This window comes from Taudactylus pleione, unplaced genomic scaffold (assembly GCF_031769625.1).
Source record: "Taudactylus pleione unplaced genomic scaffold, aTauple2 ptg000517l, whole genome shotgun sequence".
Lineage (NCBI taxonomy): Eukaryota > Metazoa > Chordata > Amphibia > Anura > Myobatrachidae > Taudactylus > Taudactylus pleione.
This window is the reverse complement of record NW_028284919.1, coordinates 6,574,560-6,593,038: the sequence shown is the minus strand read 5'-3', so window position 1 is coordinate 6,593,038 and position 18,479 is coordinate 6,574,560. Positions and strand designations below refer to the sequence as shown.

Here is an 18,479-nt window from a genome sequence, read left to right as displayed (position 1 = left end):
TGTGATATTTCTGATCCCTTGGTCTATGTGACACTGCCCTCTCCTGGCTGTCCTCCTACCTCTCTGCCCGATCCTTCTCTGTCTCCTCTCTCCCCCATCCCGGATCCACTAACGGTAGGTGTTCCCCAATGCTCTGTTCTTGGACCTCTCCTATTCTCCCTCTATATACATCTTCTTTAGGTGAACTCATCAGCTCTTTTGGCCTCAAATATCATCTCTATGCTGATGATACTCAGATCTACCTTTCCTACCTTGACCTCTCCCCCTCTCTCCTCACTCATATCTCCAACTGCCTCTCTGCTATATCTTCTTGGATGTCCCAGCACTTTCTTAAACTTAACATGTCTAATGGCCGGTACACACTAGACGATATGGCCGATCAGACATCATGTCTGCAACATCATCCTGTGTGAACACTCAATGTCACTGACAATGCGTGTTCCCACGCAATGTCAGCAACATCGCCTGTCGGACCTGACATCGTTAGCAGAGGCCTTGCTGCTGAATGCAGCATGGCCCCTGCCATTGCGATATCGCTCTAAACATTGGCAAGTGTGTGTGCATTTGCTGATGCCAGGACCTCCGCTGGTCTTGTCGCTAATGAGATCGTGCTGGGTACACATTGTTAAATGTGCACCCTTGCATAAAACTGAGCTGATCATCTTCCCACATAACCTCACTTCCCACAATTTCATGATCAATGACACAACTATCTCCTCTAGCCCCCAAGTGCCCTGTCTTGGCGTGATCCCTGTCTCCTCCCTCACTTCAAACCACACATTCAGTACCCTTTCTCACCCTGGAGGCAACTAAGACCCGCATCCACTCACTGGTCATCTCCAGATTGGACTATTGTAACCTCTTATCTGGCCTCCCTGACTCCCACCCCTCTCCACTCCAATCTGTCCTCAATGCTGCTGCATGGCTCATCTACTTCTCCAAACGTTCTACATCTGCCTCCTCTCTCCTACAAGCCGTACACTGGCTCCCCTTCAGAACCCAATTCAAGATTCTTACACTCGCTTACAAAGTGCTCACCCAATCCTCTGCCATTTGCATCTCTGATCTCATCTCACTTCACACTCCTGCCCGCCCACTTCGCTCAATAAATGCATGCTGCCTCTCTTCCCGCCTCCAAGACTTTGCCTGTGCTGCTCCCTACCTCTGGAACTTTCTCCCTCTCCTTATCAGACTCTCCACCTCTACAAATCTTCAAGACTCACTACTTCATCAAAGCCTTCCAGCTCTCATCCTAACCATCTGCTCCATGCTTCTTCCTCACTGTCTACCCCATCTGTGTCACCCCTGTCTGTCTACCCTTCCCCTTTAGAATGTAAACTCTCATGAGCAGGACCCTCTTCCCTCATGTGCTTCTCCTTCCCCCACTCATACGATCATCTACTCCCAACAAGGGCACCTAACACTTGGTTGTTTTTTGAGTGTTATGATCGCTATTGCAGCAATGTTTATAAACTATGTCCTTGTCCTGCATTGTTTTGTACTGTAAGACGCTGTTTTCATGTTTGCTTATTTGTTTATGTACTTTTTGACGCCATATGTATATATATTATATAAAAGATAATAATAATGATGCCAGCAAGCATGACTGTACAATGTGCCATTTAGCTCCTCCCTCTCCCACCCATTTTGCGTACACCGCTGAAAGGGCCCAGTGCATGCTAGCACATAAGCAATGGGGTGCACTTTGTGCTATCATTTTACAATGCAATCATGGCAACGCTTATATGAAGACTGTGCAAAAATGTCACACTGCTAAATGAAATATGTACTGAAATGAGGCAAATGCAAAACAAATCATTAACAAAATTAACTTTACTCAAACCTTAAGCAAACAACAACCATGTATACTGCAATTTTTATACATGTCCAATCTAAATAAAATTAGCTAAAGAAGTACGCTGCCCACCTAGAATGTAGGACAGCATAGACAACTCCCAGGGTTAGTCTTCTGTTTGTTTGTATTCAATGATCCATATAAAACATTAACAGGAGAATATTTTTTTTTGGTACGGAGAACGGCACAAAGGGCAAACATGGAATTCCCCAACAGAAAAGTTTTCAAATGCCTGAAGACAAGCATGGTGAAACATGTGAGAGCAGGACAGGAGGACGGCTGGGCGGCAGGGGTGGCTTCTGTCTTCCTCATTGATGTGATACAGGGGCATGATACATATAGGACAGTCAAATATTTCCTGATGAAGAGCCTAGAGAACAAAATATATTGATGAAACCATATTTTACAGATTTAATATACAGTATATAATTTAACAGCTATACCCACACAAGACTAAAGGGCTCGATCCAATTAGGTGCGAGTTTGCAAATGCGAGTTTGTTTAATGAAACTCCCAAAAACGTGTAGTCAAATTAGAAATGCCAATTTGAGCTACTCCCGGCGAGGGTGTCTGCGAATCTTCTATAAGATACGACTTGGGCGAAGGGTATGAAAAAGTGGGGAAACCATCCTGAACCCCAAAAAAGTGGCAACTGAGATAGCGGGGCCATATAGTGGGCTGTTAGTGGCCATAAGGCAAGTACTGGAGGCTTTTAAGAGGTGTCAAATGGCTGATTTTTGCATTTAAAATGGCAAAACAATTATAAAAAAAGCTAACTTTTTGTTTAAATACAAACTAACAAAACAAAAAAAATGTTTTTGGGGCCATTTGAGGTGACTTAAAATCTTTTTAGAAATATGAACAAAAAAAAAAAAATGTTTAAAAAAACAAACAACACACAATTATTGTTCATTTAAATTATTACATTTGGGATGCCTAAACTAATTGGGGTAATTTTAGGCCATTTTTTACACCCAAAATTTACATGTAATTATTGGCCAAATTAAGCTAATTAAAAACCAATAAGTGCCTAATTACTCATTCTGGGTTCTGAAGTAATTCCCTAAATTTTTACCTTAAAAATAAAAAAAGATTTGCCCTACCTTATCACCTGCTTAGGGGAGTGCGCACAAAAAAAAGTGCAAGTTTGGAAATGGATGGCACCTGCAATTCGCAGTGCGAGTTTACTGTGAAAACGGGACGTACGAGCCAACTCACACCTAATTGGATTCAACCCTATGTGTACACGCTTGGTCTGATCACAGAATTCTTAGACAAAAAAATATTAGTGGTTACAATCTTGATGCGAATGCAATTTACTATTGTATTTGTAAACACACGTCACAATATCTTGATGTAAATGATAAATTAAAATGTAATAATGTTCGACATTAGTAGCACTTTGCTACATTGAAAAGCAAGGAAATAAAATGTATTTTTACTAGAAGCGTGTGTATGTAGTTTTTATTTTTGGTGATACAAAAAAATATCCATAAACAAAATTTACAGTGTGCTTCACAATTCTATACGATAATGTCAGAAATTCAAACATGAATTGAAATGATCGCATAATAGGGTGTGATAGTAGATGTTCACATTCACAATGTTGACACTCTAATTTTAGCCTAACCCTAATAGTTGCCTAACACTAACTCCAATCAAACCCTAATCGCTGCCTCACACTAACTCCAACCTAACCCTAATCGCTGCCTAACCCTAATTCCAACCTAACCCTAATCGCTGCCTAACCCTAATTCCAACCTAGCCCTAATCGCTGCCTAACCCTAATTCCAACCTAGCCCTAATCGCTGCCTAACCCTAATTCCAACCTAACCCTAATCGCTGCCTAACCCTAATTCCAACCTAGCCCTAATCGCTGCCTAACCCTAATTCCAACCTAGCCCTAATCGCTGCCTAACCCTAATTCCAACCTATCTCTGATCCCTGCCTAACCCTAATTCCAACCTAGCCCTAATCGCTGCCTAACCCTAATTCCAACCTATCTCTGATCGCTGCCTAACCCTACTTCCAACCTAGCCCTAATCGCTGCCTAACCCTAATTCCATCCTAGTCCTAATCGCTGCCTAACCCTAATTCCATCCTAGTCCTAATCGCTGCCTAACCCTAATTCCAATCTAGCCCTAATCACTGCCTAACCCTAATTTCAACCTAGCCCTAATCGCTGCCTTACCCTAATTCCGGGGTTGGGTATGAAATCCCAGTGGTGGGGATGCCAGTGTCAGAATACCAACAGAATTAGGGAAGTAACCTAACCCACCTTTCTCACAGCCTAACCCTCCCTTCCCGCAGCCTAACCCCCTCTTCCCCGGCGCCAGTATTGTGACCGCCGGGATGTCCACTTCATCCCCGAATTCCAGCCTAACCCTAATTTCATGCTGACATTATGAATATGTTGACATTCTGACTACATTCCAATTTAATAAAAGCTGATGATCTTAATGGAGATTCATAACATGCATAAAATCTGGAACTGGATGAAGACTGGAATTTGAGGTTTGTGGGTTTCCCTTTATAGTATTCCATCTTAATAGGTCAAATATCTGTTTCAGAAATGGGCTCCCTCTTGTTTCACATGGATTTGGAGAGATTGTGATTGCCTCGCAGCGGCCATCTTTGAGTTTCAAAAATGGCACTGAGGCGCCATTTTTGAAATGGGCTCAACTGCCAAACTCAGCAGAATGGCTGGCAGGGACTGGATCCTCTCAGATCCAGGCCTGCCACCAACACTCGCACAGATGCCGGGTTCCACTGCCGCCGGGTCCCGCAGCATGCACCACCGCCGCCGCTGTAGACCGCACTGATTCCACCCACTCTTCCGTTGCCGGGTTCTCGGTAACTACCACTCCACCGCTAACGCCCGCAAAAGCCAGCCATCTTGGTGTACCCAGGTGAAGCCACCACAGTACACAGTACACCCCCCTGCTGGAACGCTCCTACTGAGGCTGCGCAAGTTGAACTCCCTATCTCTATAATGGCGCATTTGTGAGGTAATAGTTTAAAAACTGTAACTTTCTCAATTACCTGAACCCCAAAAGGCCCTACACTTGAACAAGAGCTACCTAATAAAACACCTAAGCCTAAGTCTAAATTCACCCCATACTCTGACTTATGCCTTCTCAAAAATCCCCTATAGACTACAGCACAAAGTGGTCCTAAGTGAGGGTGTCAGAAAAAACTGACAGTAGGAACTTTAGAGTACTCCCGAATTCTCATTTTTTATTTTTTTGCCCTGAAATTTGGCATGCAGCACCGAGCATTAGTTCTACCTGTCCATGACAAATTTCAGCTCGGTACCTCCTACAGCTTTTGAGGTGTAGCCCCTTAAACACCATACCTCCCCCTCTGGAATTCTCTATGAAGAACTTAGTTTTTTCAAGTCAGCCTTAATATAAGGGTACGACCATTCCCTTATAATATGTATAGTTAGAATATATTATAACCTCACCTGTATTTGTATTTTTTCCCATTCTTCTTCAGCAATTTTTGGATTACAGTTTGCTTCTAGCTGATGGAGAACATTGCGATTTACCGCAATTGACAGGTCAATCTCACTGAACAAGGCATCAATATCTGTGTTGCAGCATCTCAGCAATCTTTCTGATATTTCTGTGAACTGAAACACAAAGATTCCAAGTGAAAAGGAAATTTGAACTTCTGAATCACAATTGTTATAATGCAACAGTAATTACTATTTATGTTGGTGATATATTGTACTAAACCGTATGAAAACAAACTTGAAATTTAGCCCTTTTATACTAGTTGTAAATGTATTTTCCTTTACATTGGTTAGTTTGTTACTTTTATGTTGATGAAAGTGAATAGTATAATCCTTCCTATCTAGGAGTATCTTTTTACGTTTTGCTGGTAGCGTTGGATACATTTGGACAATAATGGCCTAATGTGAAGTTTAATGTATAAAACAAAAGTAGAATAAAAAACTAGGAAACTGATATTACTATAGCTGCAAACTCCAAATGTGCGTGTGTGTATACTCACAACACAATATGCAAAAAAAAGATAACCCGTTGTGGAAGTGCGCTAGTGAAATAAAGTATATTGATCTGGCAAAACAAATTCAAGACGTCAAAATTATTTAAATATAATTTATATCTTTATATAAAAAAAAATGTTTTGTATATTTTTACAATGCTTGAAAAACTTGAAAAATTCCCGGCATCCTACGGACGAAACACTTTGACCTGATTTTCTATTCTCCAGACGCTCAATCTCTGAATACTGCTCTGACAGCACCGGCTTTAATGCGGAAGAGCTGCGAACATTAAAACAGCAGCAGATGCTTTTTCCTCTTATTCCAGCAAAGGGATCTACAGCAGCTGCCACTAATACCATTACACTTCCAGCCACAACCTTCCGTAGAGACAGGTCCCTAGACTCCCGCACTGTGGCTACGCAATGGAGCAGACCAACAGCAATCTCATGGTATCAGATTGCACTGGTTTACCTGGACTGAGGTCATTAACTAGCATATAAGAGACTGCCTGTGCTATGAAATGATAAGACTGGGGCGTCATTACTTTACATAGCTGCTTACTAACAACTGCTAGATATGTCCAGTGTGTCTGCTTATATGAGAACTTTGGAATGGCAACAAAGTTGTCAAGTTTACTAACAAGACCACTATAAACAAAGTTGTCAAGTTTACTAACCAGACCATTATAAACAAAGTTGTCAAGTTTACTAACCAGACCATTATAAACAAAGTTGTCAAGTTTACTAACCAGACCATTATAAACAAAGTTGCAGACCTGCTTACAAATGATACAGTAATTTGCTGTGATACCTGGATTCCAATCATTGAAAGTAACAACAGATATTGAAGAGTTTCTGAGACACTGATATATTAGAACCTTTTTATATGTGTATTTTAATGTCTAGACACCTTTGTCACATGTGAATACTGCTGCTACATGTGTGAATTTGTATTTGTTTGTTTATAATTTTTATCTTAATACATGTTATATTTTTTAATAAAACCATTTAATGGTGAAATAAGCCTCCTGTTCATTAATAGAGAGCAAACCTTGATCTATTAAGAACAAGTTAATACCAGCGCAATAATTATTGTTTTTTTCCTATTTTGAGAGTGTGTATTTGGGGGTCCCAACTAGAACACTATTACTTGCAGAAGGTATTTATTAGACATCATTATACAATATTAGCGCCAGGAAGTGTAGTGTCTTCACTACTTTGTATGTTGTTGATTCTGAGTTGGGAATAAAGTAAGAAAGAGCAAGTAATTGTCCATTATGGCAAAACCAAGTTGCACTGCAGGTGGGGCAGATGTAAAAAGTGTAAAGAGGTTTAGACTTGAACTGTGTCAGGGCATGCTGGGATGTGCAGTTCAACAACAGCTGGAGGGCCACTTGAACAATTCAAACAAGTTGATAGAAATGACATATAAAATTATATTCAATTGGCAAATAAATCTGGTTTCTGGTGTGATAAATGGAGTCAGGGAGATGATAATGTAGCAAAAGTGAAATTAACTGAAATTATTTAGCTGCTGTAACATCCAAATAATGCCGTGCTATCTGAATTAAATGAATAAACATAAATTTGAATAAAGAGTGAATTATGTTGTAAGTACTTATGTCCTGATTATGAGTAGTTGTCTATGATAAGGAATTACACTCATCCACTTACTGCAATGTCTTTGAGATACTACAAGTCATCTCGAAGTTCCATGACCTAGGTGAAAACATTCATCTGTGGCCTTGTGGATATATATGGGCACAGAGATACTCATTGTCTATGAATATTCTTCTAATGTACAGGAGGGTATACAGTAGGATGCCCTGAGCATTAGGAACGGAAAGGAGTCCATCCAAATCCATCCAAACCATTTGTTCCCTGTGCAGGCTGGACTATACAATTCAGAGATCAAATTCATATTAAATGCTGTAGGTATGGAGACTCTAGTGTAAAGCAACTAAAACATGCATTTAAAGGTCAAAAAACAGAAAATAAAGTATGAATGCTAGATCACTTTAAGGGGTCTATTCATCATTCTTAATGGGCCCGTTACACACTCGGAAACGCTGGTTTCCGCAGGTTTTAAGGAAAGGGCTCATTCATTATTAGGGGCCTGATGGGATTGCCTAGTATTCAGCAAACTCTGGAAACCGAAAGTTCCTTCCGCAGCCTCCACGCTGAGTACCCAGCGGCCGTGCGCATGCATAAATTCAGGTCACGCATGCGCAGTGTGCCGACAACACAGTGGTAAATAACACTGCTATTTCAGGAGCAGGGACATCTGCTTTTCGGAGTAGCTGTTCCTGCACCAGGGCAATACTGAATTGCTCCAGTAGTTGGGTATCCATCGCTGCAACTTGCGGCGAGTTGTATACTTAATCATCAGGGGCCATCTGGCTCCCGATAGTAAATAGGCCCCTTAATCACACTTGCCTACTTTTGAAAAAGCATTTCAGGGAGATTGTTAAAGCATCACCTATGAGTGTGGTGCTAAAGAGGGCGTGTCATAAAAGTGACTTACGTCCAACTGTAAATGAGACCCCAAGCAGTTTTATAGTTTGGCACATAAACTATATAGAGACAGGTCTGATGATGCCATCAGTGTGCTGGAGAGTGTTTGCTACATATTATTGTAGCAAACATTCTTTTTCACCCTGTGTTCCCTCCATGGTAGGCGGTATTGCACCCACCTCACCTGCCCTCAGGGAGATTAGTAGACTCTTTGGGGAGTCAGGGAGATTACTAATATTTTACGTAGTCTCCCTGACATTCAGCGAGAGCCGGCAAGTATGCTTTAAATGTGTTTTGTTTGTTTTTGTTTTATTTCTTTTTTTAACAAAATACTGCGAGGTTCTGAATTTGTTGTGGACACGGGCTGGTGACAGGAGCAGACACAGAAGCAGACTTAAATGAAAAAGTGGAGTTTTTAATAAGTGAGTTAGAAGACATGGGCATGGCAAATAAAAAGTCCATATATAGCACTAAAGTGCACTTGATAACTGTAGTGGGGGTTAGTGGGAAATGTCCAGATAGTGACAGACAGGAACAGTCCAGTAAACAAATATGGTGAGCTGTAACAGAGTGCAGGTATGATGAGCTGTAACTGAATGCAGGAATGATGAGCTGTAACAAATGCAGGCTGTGGTAATGAAGTCCAGCTGGGAGTGAAGGGAGGTAAGGTGCAGGGAACAGCAGGTTCAGGTACAGCCGAAATCACATGGCCGCAGGCAAGATGGCGGCGCCCATGCCAACGGAACGGAAACACCACCAGACCTCACCAGGCAATGACAATGTGCCCGCACAGAACCATGCGCAGCCACTGCCCCATGCCAAACACCAGCACCGCTGCCAGAGACCCCCCACCATAACGACCTCACAGGTAATACCCGGTGACTACCATGCCGAGAAACCCTGGCTGTGACAGTACCCCCCCCCCCCCCCCACCTTATGGGTGGCCTCAGGACACTCACCAGTCTTCTCCGGATGGGCAGCATGGACATCTCGGGCATCGGTCCAACAACGTTCCATTGGGCCGTAGCCCCTCCAGTCCAGTAGGTACTGCAAATGTCCTCTGCGGAGACGGGAATCCAAGACCTGGGAGACCTCAAACTCTATGCCCCTTTCAGTCTGGACATGGGGAGAAGCAGGCAGGACTCTGTGAAATTTGTTTAGCACCAGGGGTTTCAACAGGGAGACATGAAAGGAATAGGGAATTTTCAGATAAGGGGGTAGTTGAAGGCGCTAAGCCACGGGGTTAATGACTTCTATGATGGAGAAGGGCCCGATGAAGCGTGGAGCAAATTTCATGGATGGCACTCGAAGTCGTAGGTTCCGGGTGGACAACCAGACCTGGTCTCCAACTTGCATACGTGGTAATTTCCTACACTTCTTATCAGCTTGAAATTTGTAACGGGAGGACGCCTTCTCCAGGTCAGTACGAACTTGAGACCAGATTAAAGCAAATTTCTGTAAAGTGTCTTCTACAGCTGGGATATCAAAGACGGGCAGGCTTTGAAATTCAGGGATGAAGGCCGTAGACCACTTGGAATGGTGTTTGGTTCGTGGAAGAGTGGTAGGAGGCATTATGAGCAAATTTAGCCCATTTCAGCAAGCAGACCAATTGTCCTGGGAAGACGTCATAAAAATCCTCAGGAAGGTCTCAAGGTCTTGATTACCCCTCTCAGTGGAACCGTTGCTTTGTGGGTGATAGGCCGTAGAAAAATTTAGCTTTACTTGCAACACAGAACATAAGGCTCTCCAAAATTTTGCTGTGAACTGAACACCATGGTCAGAGACTATCTCAGCTGGAAGACCATGGAGACGGAAAATATGTTGAACGAGCAAGTGAGCCAGGTCAGGGGCAGAAGGCAATTTCTTTAGTGGTATGCAATGGACCATTTTAAAGAATCGGTCTACTACGACCCAGATGGTAGTGAACCCTTGAGAATTTGGCAGATCCGTGATGGTCCATGGAGAGATGCGTCCATGGACGTGATGGAATAGTTAGTGGCAATAACTCACCAGCCGGTGCCTGATGTGAAGATTTATGCTGGGCACACGAAGAACATGAAGAAATAAATTCCGACACGTCTGCTTTCATGGATGACCACCAATAGCCTCTCTTTAAAAATTACAAGGTCTTCCGGGTACCTGAGTGACCTGCAAAGCGAGAGGAATAAGCCCAGGTGAGGAGCTGCTTCCTTAACTCCAGGGCCACAAAGGACTTCCCTGTAGGAGGCTGTAGCTGTAAGGTGGCGAAGACTTTTGACTCCAAAACAGGTGTATCTTGTTGATTCTCTGATTTGTCATCACAGCGGAAAGATCTGGACAGGGCATCTGCCTTTTGATTAAGGGCTCCAGACCGAAAGGTCAGGGTGAACTGGAACCGAGCAAAAAATATCGCCCATCGGGCCAAACGAGGACTCACGCACTGAAGATTCTTGAGGAAGAGCAGATTTCTATGGTCCGTGAAGACAGTGAAGGGAAACTTGGCCCCTTCCAGCAGGTATCTCCATTCTTTCAAGGCTAACTTAACTTCTAAAAGTTCTTGTTCACCAATGGCATAATTTCTCTCAGCAGGAAAAAACTTCTTGGAGAAGAACCCACAGGGATGAACTCTATTATCATCATAACGCTGGGAAAGAACTGCACCCATGGCCTCTGAAGACGCATCCACTTCCACTAGAAACGGCCTATCCAGATCTGGTTGTCGTAAGACTGGAGCTGAAATAAATTTGTTTTAAAAGTTTGAAGGCAGTCTCTGCCTCAGGTGGCCATAGGGCAGGGTTAGCGTCTTTTCGGGTCAAGGTGGTAATGGGAGCCAACAGTGATGAAAATCCTTTAATAAAACGTCTTTAGTAGTTGGCGAACCCAAGCAATCTCTGGATGGCTTTCAACGTTTGAGGATGGACCAATCCAAAATCGCCTGCACCTTCTTGGGGTCCATTTCTAGACTGGAGCCAGAGATGACGTAACCAAGGAATGGCACACTGGGAGCCCCAAAGATACATTTCACCATTTTGCAGTAACGGTGGTTCTTTCTTAGATGGGACAATACTTCCTTCACATGTTCATGATGTTTTGTTACAGAAGACGAAAAAATCAATATATCGTCCAGGTAAACTACAACCGAGACGTACAACAGATCCCAGAAAATCTCATTAAAAAACCCTGAAACACGGCAGGGGCATTGCACAACCCAAAGGGCATCACAAGGTATTCAAAGTGTCCATCTCTAGTATTAAAGGCGGTCTTCTATTCATCGCCAGCACGAATGTGGATGAGATTATATGCCCCTCTCAGATCCAGCTTTGAGAATATGATGGACCCATTAACTCTGTCAAACAATTCTGTGATCAGGGGAAGAGGATACCGATTCTTAATTGTTATATCATTGAGGCCCCGGTAATCTATACAAGGTCTTAGGTCTCAATCTTTCTTGCCAACGAAAAAGAAGCCAGCTCCAATGGGAGAGGTGGAAGGTCGAATAAATCCCATTGCTAGGTTGTCCTGGATGTACTCTGACATGGCTTGAGTCTCAGGCATGGATAGAGCATAGGTGCGACCACGGGGTGGCATCTTGTCAGGCAACAGCTCGATAGGACAGTCCCATTCTCTGTGGGGAGGTAAGACGTTCGCCTGTTGCTAGGAAAAAACATTAGAAAACATCTGGTACTCCTCGGGAATAGCTGGAGATGGTAACGAAGCTGTCTTTCTTACAGGTCGTATTTTGGGAAGACAGGATTTCTGACAGTCAGTTCCCCATGAAAGAATCTGAACACCAGTCTATCCTGGGATTATGTTGGCGTAACCAGGGTAGTCCCAAGATGATTTCTTGAGAAGCCTCTGGTATCACTAAGAACTTTAAAGACTCGGAGTGGAGTGCCCCAACACGAACTAATACTGGTTGAGTTTCCTTGGTGACCACTCCTTTAGCTAGAGGACGTCCATCTACAGAAGTCAGGGAAATTGCTTGCTTGAGAGATGAACACGGAATCTGTAGTTTATCAACTAGGCTGGAAGTCATGAAGTTTCTGGCTGCTCCAGAGTCTAATAGAGCAGAGACAAAGACAGGGTTGGACTTCAGATCCAAAGCTAAAGAAATCTTGAAATCTTTAGTATTTGGGGACAGGCAAATAACTCCTAACTTGATGTCCCCAAGGTCAGTTAGGAACGGGCATTTCCCGACTTGCGGGAACAGGAGGCCACCAGGTGACCCGAATCTCCGCAGTACAGACAGAGGTTTTTTAGCATCCTTCTCTGACGTTCCTCTTTGGAGAGATGGGTTTGGTTCACCTGCATGGGCTCCTCATCTATAGGAGGATGGGGTGGACGGGTAGGCAAGGGATACGTAAATGACCTTTGCCGGTCAGTTCTGTGTTTTTCAGCCTGATGTTCTCTGAAGCGTAGGTCAATTTTGTTGCAGAGTGAGATCATATCATTTAGTTTGGTAGGAAGCTCACGGGTAATCAGATCATCTTTTAATTGGTCGGACAGACCATGCCAAAAGGCTGAGGTGAGGGCCTCCTCATTCCACTTAAGCTCTGATGCCAAACTTTGAAACTGTACGGCATATTGGCTGACAGGACGGGTTCCTTGTCTCAGGATCATGATGCTGGACGATGCTAACACTGTGCGTCCAGGTTCATCGAAAATCCTCCTGAATGAAGATACAAAGTCTGTATAACTATCCAGCAGCAAGTCTGAACGCTCCCAGAGTGGGGAGGCCCAATCCAGAGCCGAGCCGGTCAGCAAGGACACGATGTATGCCACTTTGGTTCTAGCGGTGGGGAAGTTATCAGGCTGTAACGTAAAGTGTATATCACACTGATTTAAAAAACCACGACAGAGCTTAGGATTGCCATCAGATTTGCTTGGTATGAGTAGATGTAGATGAGGAGATACCCTGGTCCCTGTATTACCAGGCACAGGAGGAGGTGGAGTTGCTAATACCCCAGGGGTGATTAACGAGGTTTGCAGAGTATCTTGGCATTTAGACATCTCCTGTAGGAACTGGGCCATTTGATATTGATTAGCTTCCAGGTTTTCTAAATAACCAGCAATACAGCAAAATAAATCCACTCCAGACTCCTGTTCCATGGCCGGATCCATGGGGCCAGTGCAAACTGTGAGGTTCTGAATTTTTTGTGGACCCGGGGTGGTGATAGGAGCAGACACAGAAGCAGACTTAAATGAAAAAGTGGAGTTTTTAATAAGTGACTTAGAAGACATGGGAATGGCAAATAAAAAGTCCAAATATAGCACTAAAGTGCACTTGATAACTGTAGTGGGGGTTAATGGGAAATGTCCAGATAGTGACAGACAGGAACAGTCCAGTAAACAAATATGGTGAGCTGTAACAGAGTGCAGATATGATGAGCTGTAACTGAATGCAGGAATGATGAGCTGTAACAAATGCAGGCTGTGGTAATGAAGTCCAGCTGGGAGTGAAGGGAGGCAAGGTGCAGGGAACAGCAGGTTCAGGTTCAGCAGGTTCAGGCAGGTGAAAGGTATGTGGAGGGTGCAGGGTAAATCCAGCAGGTTGTAGCAGGCAAGGTTCAGGCTAGTAGCGAAACAGACAGGCAGGCAGGTAAGGCCCAGGTACTCTCTCTCAGCCGCAGCTGAGAAACACGTTGCACTGGCAAAGGAAGGAAGGCTCTGGACCTTCCTAAATACTCAGTGCCGTGCTGTGACTGGCTGGAATGAGCACATGACCTACCAGGATTGGACAGCCAGAGTCACATGGCCGCAGGCAAGATGCCGGTGCCCATGCCAACGGAACGGAAACACCGCCAGACCTCACCAGGCCTAGTGACAATGTGCCCGCACAGAACCACGCGCAGCCACTGCCCCTCGCCAAACACCAACACCGCTGCCAGAGACCCCCCACCATAACGACCTCACAGGTAATACCCGGTGACTACCATGCCGAGAAACCCTGGCCGTGACAAATAACGTTTGTACAAAGTCTTATGGCCCGTACACACGGGACGATCAGACAACGATCAGATATAGTCTGATCATCCGGTATGTGCTGTATGTTCGATATCGAACATCCAGCAACATGCACCAACCCCCAAATGACGTAACGACCCATGATCAACGATAGCAGGTCCCTATAGTAAACAGGCTAATCTGGTCAATATCGACCACGTTGGCCTGCATGCATGGGCGATGGTCGATATCGACCATCCATGCCCATGCATCGACCATCGTTTGGTCTTTTGAAGGGGCCAGAAACTGGTCTATTTGAACTATAATGATATATCAATATCGTTATCGTTCAAATTGACCTGGGAAATCTGACCATGTGTATGCACCATTACTTTGTATTTCCACTTAGTAACTTGTGTTTTCACTACTTAGAGTAATCATAATTTCACCAGTAAAAATCCCTATTATTAATTATTATTATTATTAATATTATTATTATAACTATTAGTATTTAGCTATCATTATTAGCCAACTGACAGGTTACCCCACCTGAGCACACTGCTTTGTATCTCAATAATGTATTTTCCTAGAATACGTGCACTTTCTGAGATATAAAGAAGGGAAAGACTACAAAATGACATCTGTAAAATGTGCTGTAAGCGATTTCTGCAAATGAACAAATATGCTTTATGTAAAGAATCTGTTTATTATTAGTAGTAATTTAATAGAAAATAGAAAAGTGCTGGATTTTTTAAAATAATATTAGGATTATCTTCATGAACAACTGCCTTTACATTACTAAACTATATAAATGAAAGTTGACCCAGGAACCCATGGACACCAGAAGCGTCAAGCTTACAGCTCAACAGAAAATTGTGCAACGCTCCACTCTCCTGACTACAGTACAAAGAGGTGGAAACTTAATCCAAACAGACAACAGATAAATAATTTACAAGCAACATCAATACTTTTTTTTTTATATATCCATTTATCATCATGCTGAAAACATTTGTATTATACTAAATGAATTAACCTGACACTCTAGTTTAAACTTCACAAAAAAATTCAGCTTAAACAGAGGAAAAAAAGAAACTTGAGCAAAGTTAAGATAGCACTGATAGAAACGTTCCATTAGACAGAGAGAGCAGTCCTAGGGCTTAGAGCAGTGTTTGCTTAGGAGAAAATCGCAGTGCTTATTGCTGCAACCAAACTATATCGCTGGTATTGTGTTCAGGTGAAGAAAGGAAAGAATTGTTTTCTTCCTAGACAGATTTGGACAGCTTTTACAAATTGAAGTAGTAATGTAAACCAATTAACAAGTCACGTATGCCTTTTATATTTAGTTTCTAATTTATCTTTGCTAAAAGTTCTTTTGTTACGCAAGATAAACAGATACGCAAAGCCATACTGGTCATGTATGTCATACAGATGAATGGCTAGGAAAGGTGTGTCTATTCACTGATTAACCACAATAAATGTATATGGAGAATCAACAGGACTTTGTCATTTTTCCATAGGATTAGAGACATAATGTTGCTCGTGAAATAATATTTACATTCACAATACCTACAGTTAATTTTTTTTTTTACTCTGAAAGTAGTTATTAGCGTTAGATGCACAGGTTCATTAAGTTAGTGAAACAGCCATAGGTCATTTTACTGACAAATGACTGATATCATAAGACTGAAATGTTTAAAGTTGAAGTACACCCATCATTGTCAAGGGTTTTATATTCTTAAACACAACTCAAACATAAAACAGTTTGGGGCGGTCTCCAACTTTAATTTATTGTCTCTTACATGGGCCCTCATTCAGAGCCGTACGCTCTGAGCAGAGCGCACGCTCTGAATGAGGCCCGGGCTCCATTTTCATGGAGCGTCCTCCTGGACGCTCGTATAGCTGTGGGTCACCACCCACAGGCTATACGAGCGTGCATTTTGATGGCCGCGATGGTCGTGACCATCGCGACCATCGAAATTGCGAGCCGGAGCCTGCGGTTGAGGTTTTCAACCGCAAACTCCGGAGTGATTTTGGATCTATCAGAGCCAAAATCACTCCCACTGACATCACTAGTGATGTCAGTGGGCCGGCTTCTGACGGGAGGCGTTCCCGTGGGAACGCCCCCGTCAGGGAGGCACGCCCCTGGCACGCCCACCAAAGGGGGCGTGCTGTCTATCAACATTGACAGCACGCCCCCTTTGATCGGACACAACGAGCGAAGGAAAGTCCTTCGCTCGTCGTGTCTGGCGCATGCGCACGACGGAGCTCCCTCCGTCGTGCGCATGCTCAGTGCAGACCATCGACCCACTTGCGAGTGGACAGCCACTCGCGAGTGGGTCTGAATCAGGCCCATGGTCCCAATTCTAGTTTCACTAAATACATTGATCTATCTTTTTTGTGTGTTTTTCAGCCATGACTTTACATCACCATGTTCTTTGCGCTGGGGTATGACATGGGGGGGGGGGGAGATTTACTTAAGTGCAAGGTTACAATGTGCGTCTGTGCTCATTGCTGGAAAATCTGAGAGGGAGAACCTCACTAATGTTCGCTTGCACCACTATGGGTATAATTGGAGATATAGGGCCTGAGTCAGAGCCGCTCGCAAAAAGCGAGCGCTCGCTCTGAATCAGGGCGGCCGTTTTTTTTTAAAGACCGGCCTCCTGGCCGCTTGCTAAGTTGTGGGTGACCACCCACAGCTTTTGCGAGCTGCCAGTTGATGGTCGCGATGGTCAAGATCATCGCAACCATCGGGCTTGCGTCCAGACCCTTGTGGTAGGGTCTCGTCTGCCGCAAGCCCCAGTGAGCTTCCGGCTCTAATAGAGACGGAAGCTCACTACTGACATCACTCGTTTGGCCAGTCACCACCCCTCCCCGCCTACAAAACGGGACGACAGCTGCCCCGTTTGTAGCAAGCCTTGGAGCAAGTGAAATTCTCACTTGTTCCAGGGCTCGCGTGTGCACTGCCCGGCCATCGACCCGCTTGCGAGCGCATAGCGCTTGCAAGCGAGTCTGAATCAGGCCCATAGTACCGTGCAAGGTTTTGTTAGTACCTCGCAACTAATTTAATTTAATGGCTGTGTTGTATCCCAGGGCAAAGAACCTAAGAAATGTAACTACATATATCCTAAAGGTAAACACTGGGTTCTATGGGCCTGATTGCCATTGCAACTGCGATCTATCACAGACAGCAATTGCAAAAATATACTAATGACTCACTTGCCGTTCCAGTGCATAGAGCCACCCACTGACAGCATCTCACATCCGCCGCTCACGTACAAAACTGGAAACATTGAACGCAGATCGGGCGGCCATCAGCCTTCTGGGTAAGTCTAAGCTGTCACACACATAGCTGGTCTTCAGACATGCAGAGGGCTCTCCTACTGCAAGCAAGGGCGCAGTGGTTAATTAACGGACGCCCAGAAATCAGTGTTTAAATGGTCCGACACACTTGTGTTTTTCTGACCCCCCCTTTATCCCTCCCCAAACGCTGACTACCTGTCACTCACCAGCAGGCAGCACAGCACCCCTCTGCCCAGTGCTCATCAGCGCCCAGGCAGCACCTCTCAGAGTCAGATCCAACAGGCAGCAGCACCCCTATCTGCCCAGTGCCTGCCCCTCTCCCAGCCTGAGCTAAAACAGACTCGCTCTTGTTTGGTGGTGGTCTGACCGTCTGCCTCTTCTTCAGCCAGTCCTGGGAGTGGGAGCAGAGACCATCCCTGCTGCAGTGCCAGTGCCTTCTCTTGATGCCTGGAAGGGCGCTGGGCTGCAGCAGTGGCTAATGGAGGCAGCGCAGTGTGTTGTCACTCATGACTCAGCACCGTCACAACCGGCAGCTGCAGCTGTGGCGCTCAGGCATTCCAGATGCCCATGTAATTTGCTTAGACTGTCTATGCCTAGGGCCGACGCTGCACACACCATTACATACTATAATGTATATCTCACACACACCATTACTCGCAAACACACGTACCTGCTTTCTATTTGTTTCTCCCCTTTAGAATCTCCCTAGGGGAAGGCTTAAGGGGCAAATGTAGAGGTGTGATGCCATGATTTGCATCAACAAGGCCGCATCCCAACCCACCTACTTCAATATGATAGTATTCAGATGGGATCTAGGAGAGTGTCCTCTCCCAGGAACCCAGGAGAACTCTTTGAAAGATTGGAACATCCCAGACAC

The 18,479-nt window shown here is 44.3% G+C and overlaps 1 protein-coding gene across 7 annotated transcripts in view; it reads right to left on the bottom strand.

Annotated features, from left to right (window-relative positions):
* Positions 1 to 1,815: 1,815 nt before the first annotated feature.
* RNF32 (ring finger protein 32) overlaps positions 1,816 to 18,479 on the bottom strand; it is a 149,246-nt gene continuing 132,582 nt past the window's right edge. For all 7 annotated transcript variants that reach the window (XM_088450350.1, XM_088450354.1, XM_088450351.1 and 4 more), the window contains 2 exons: positions 5,322 to 5,489; positions 1,816 to 2,225 (listed from right to left, as the gene is read on the bottom strand). In XM_088450350.1, coding sequence (XP_088306476.1) covers positions 2,004 to 2,225; positions 5,322 to 5,489 — 390 coding nt within the window. In that variant the 3' untranslated portion in view covers positions 1,816 to 2,003. The remainder of the gene's footprint in view (positions 2,226 to 5,321; positions 5,490 to 18,479) is intronic.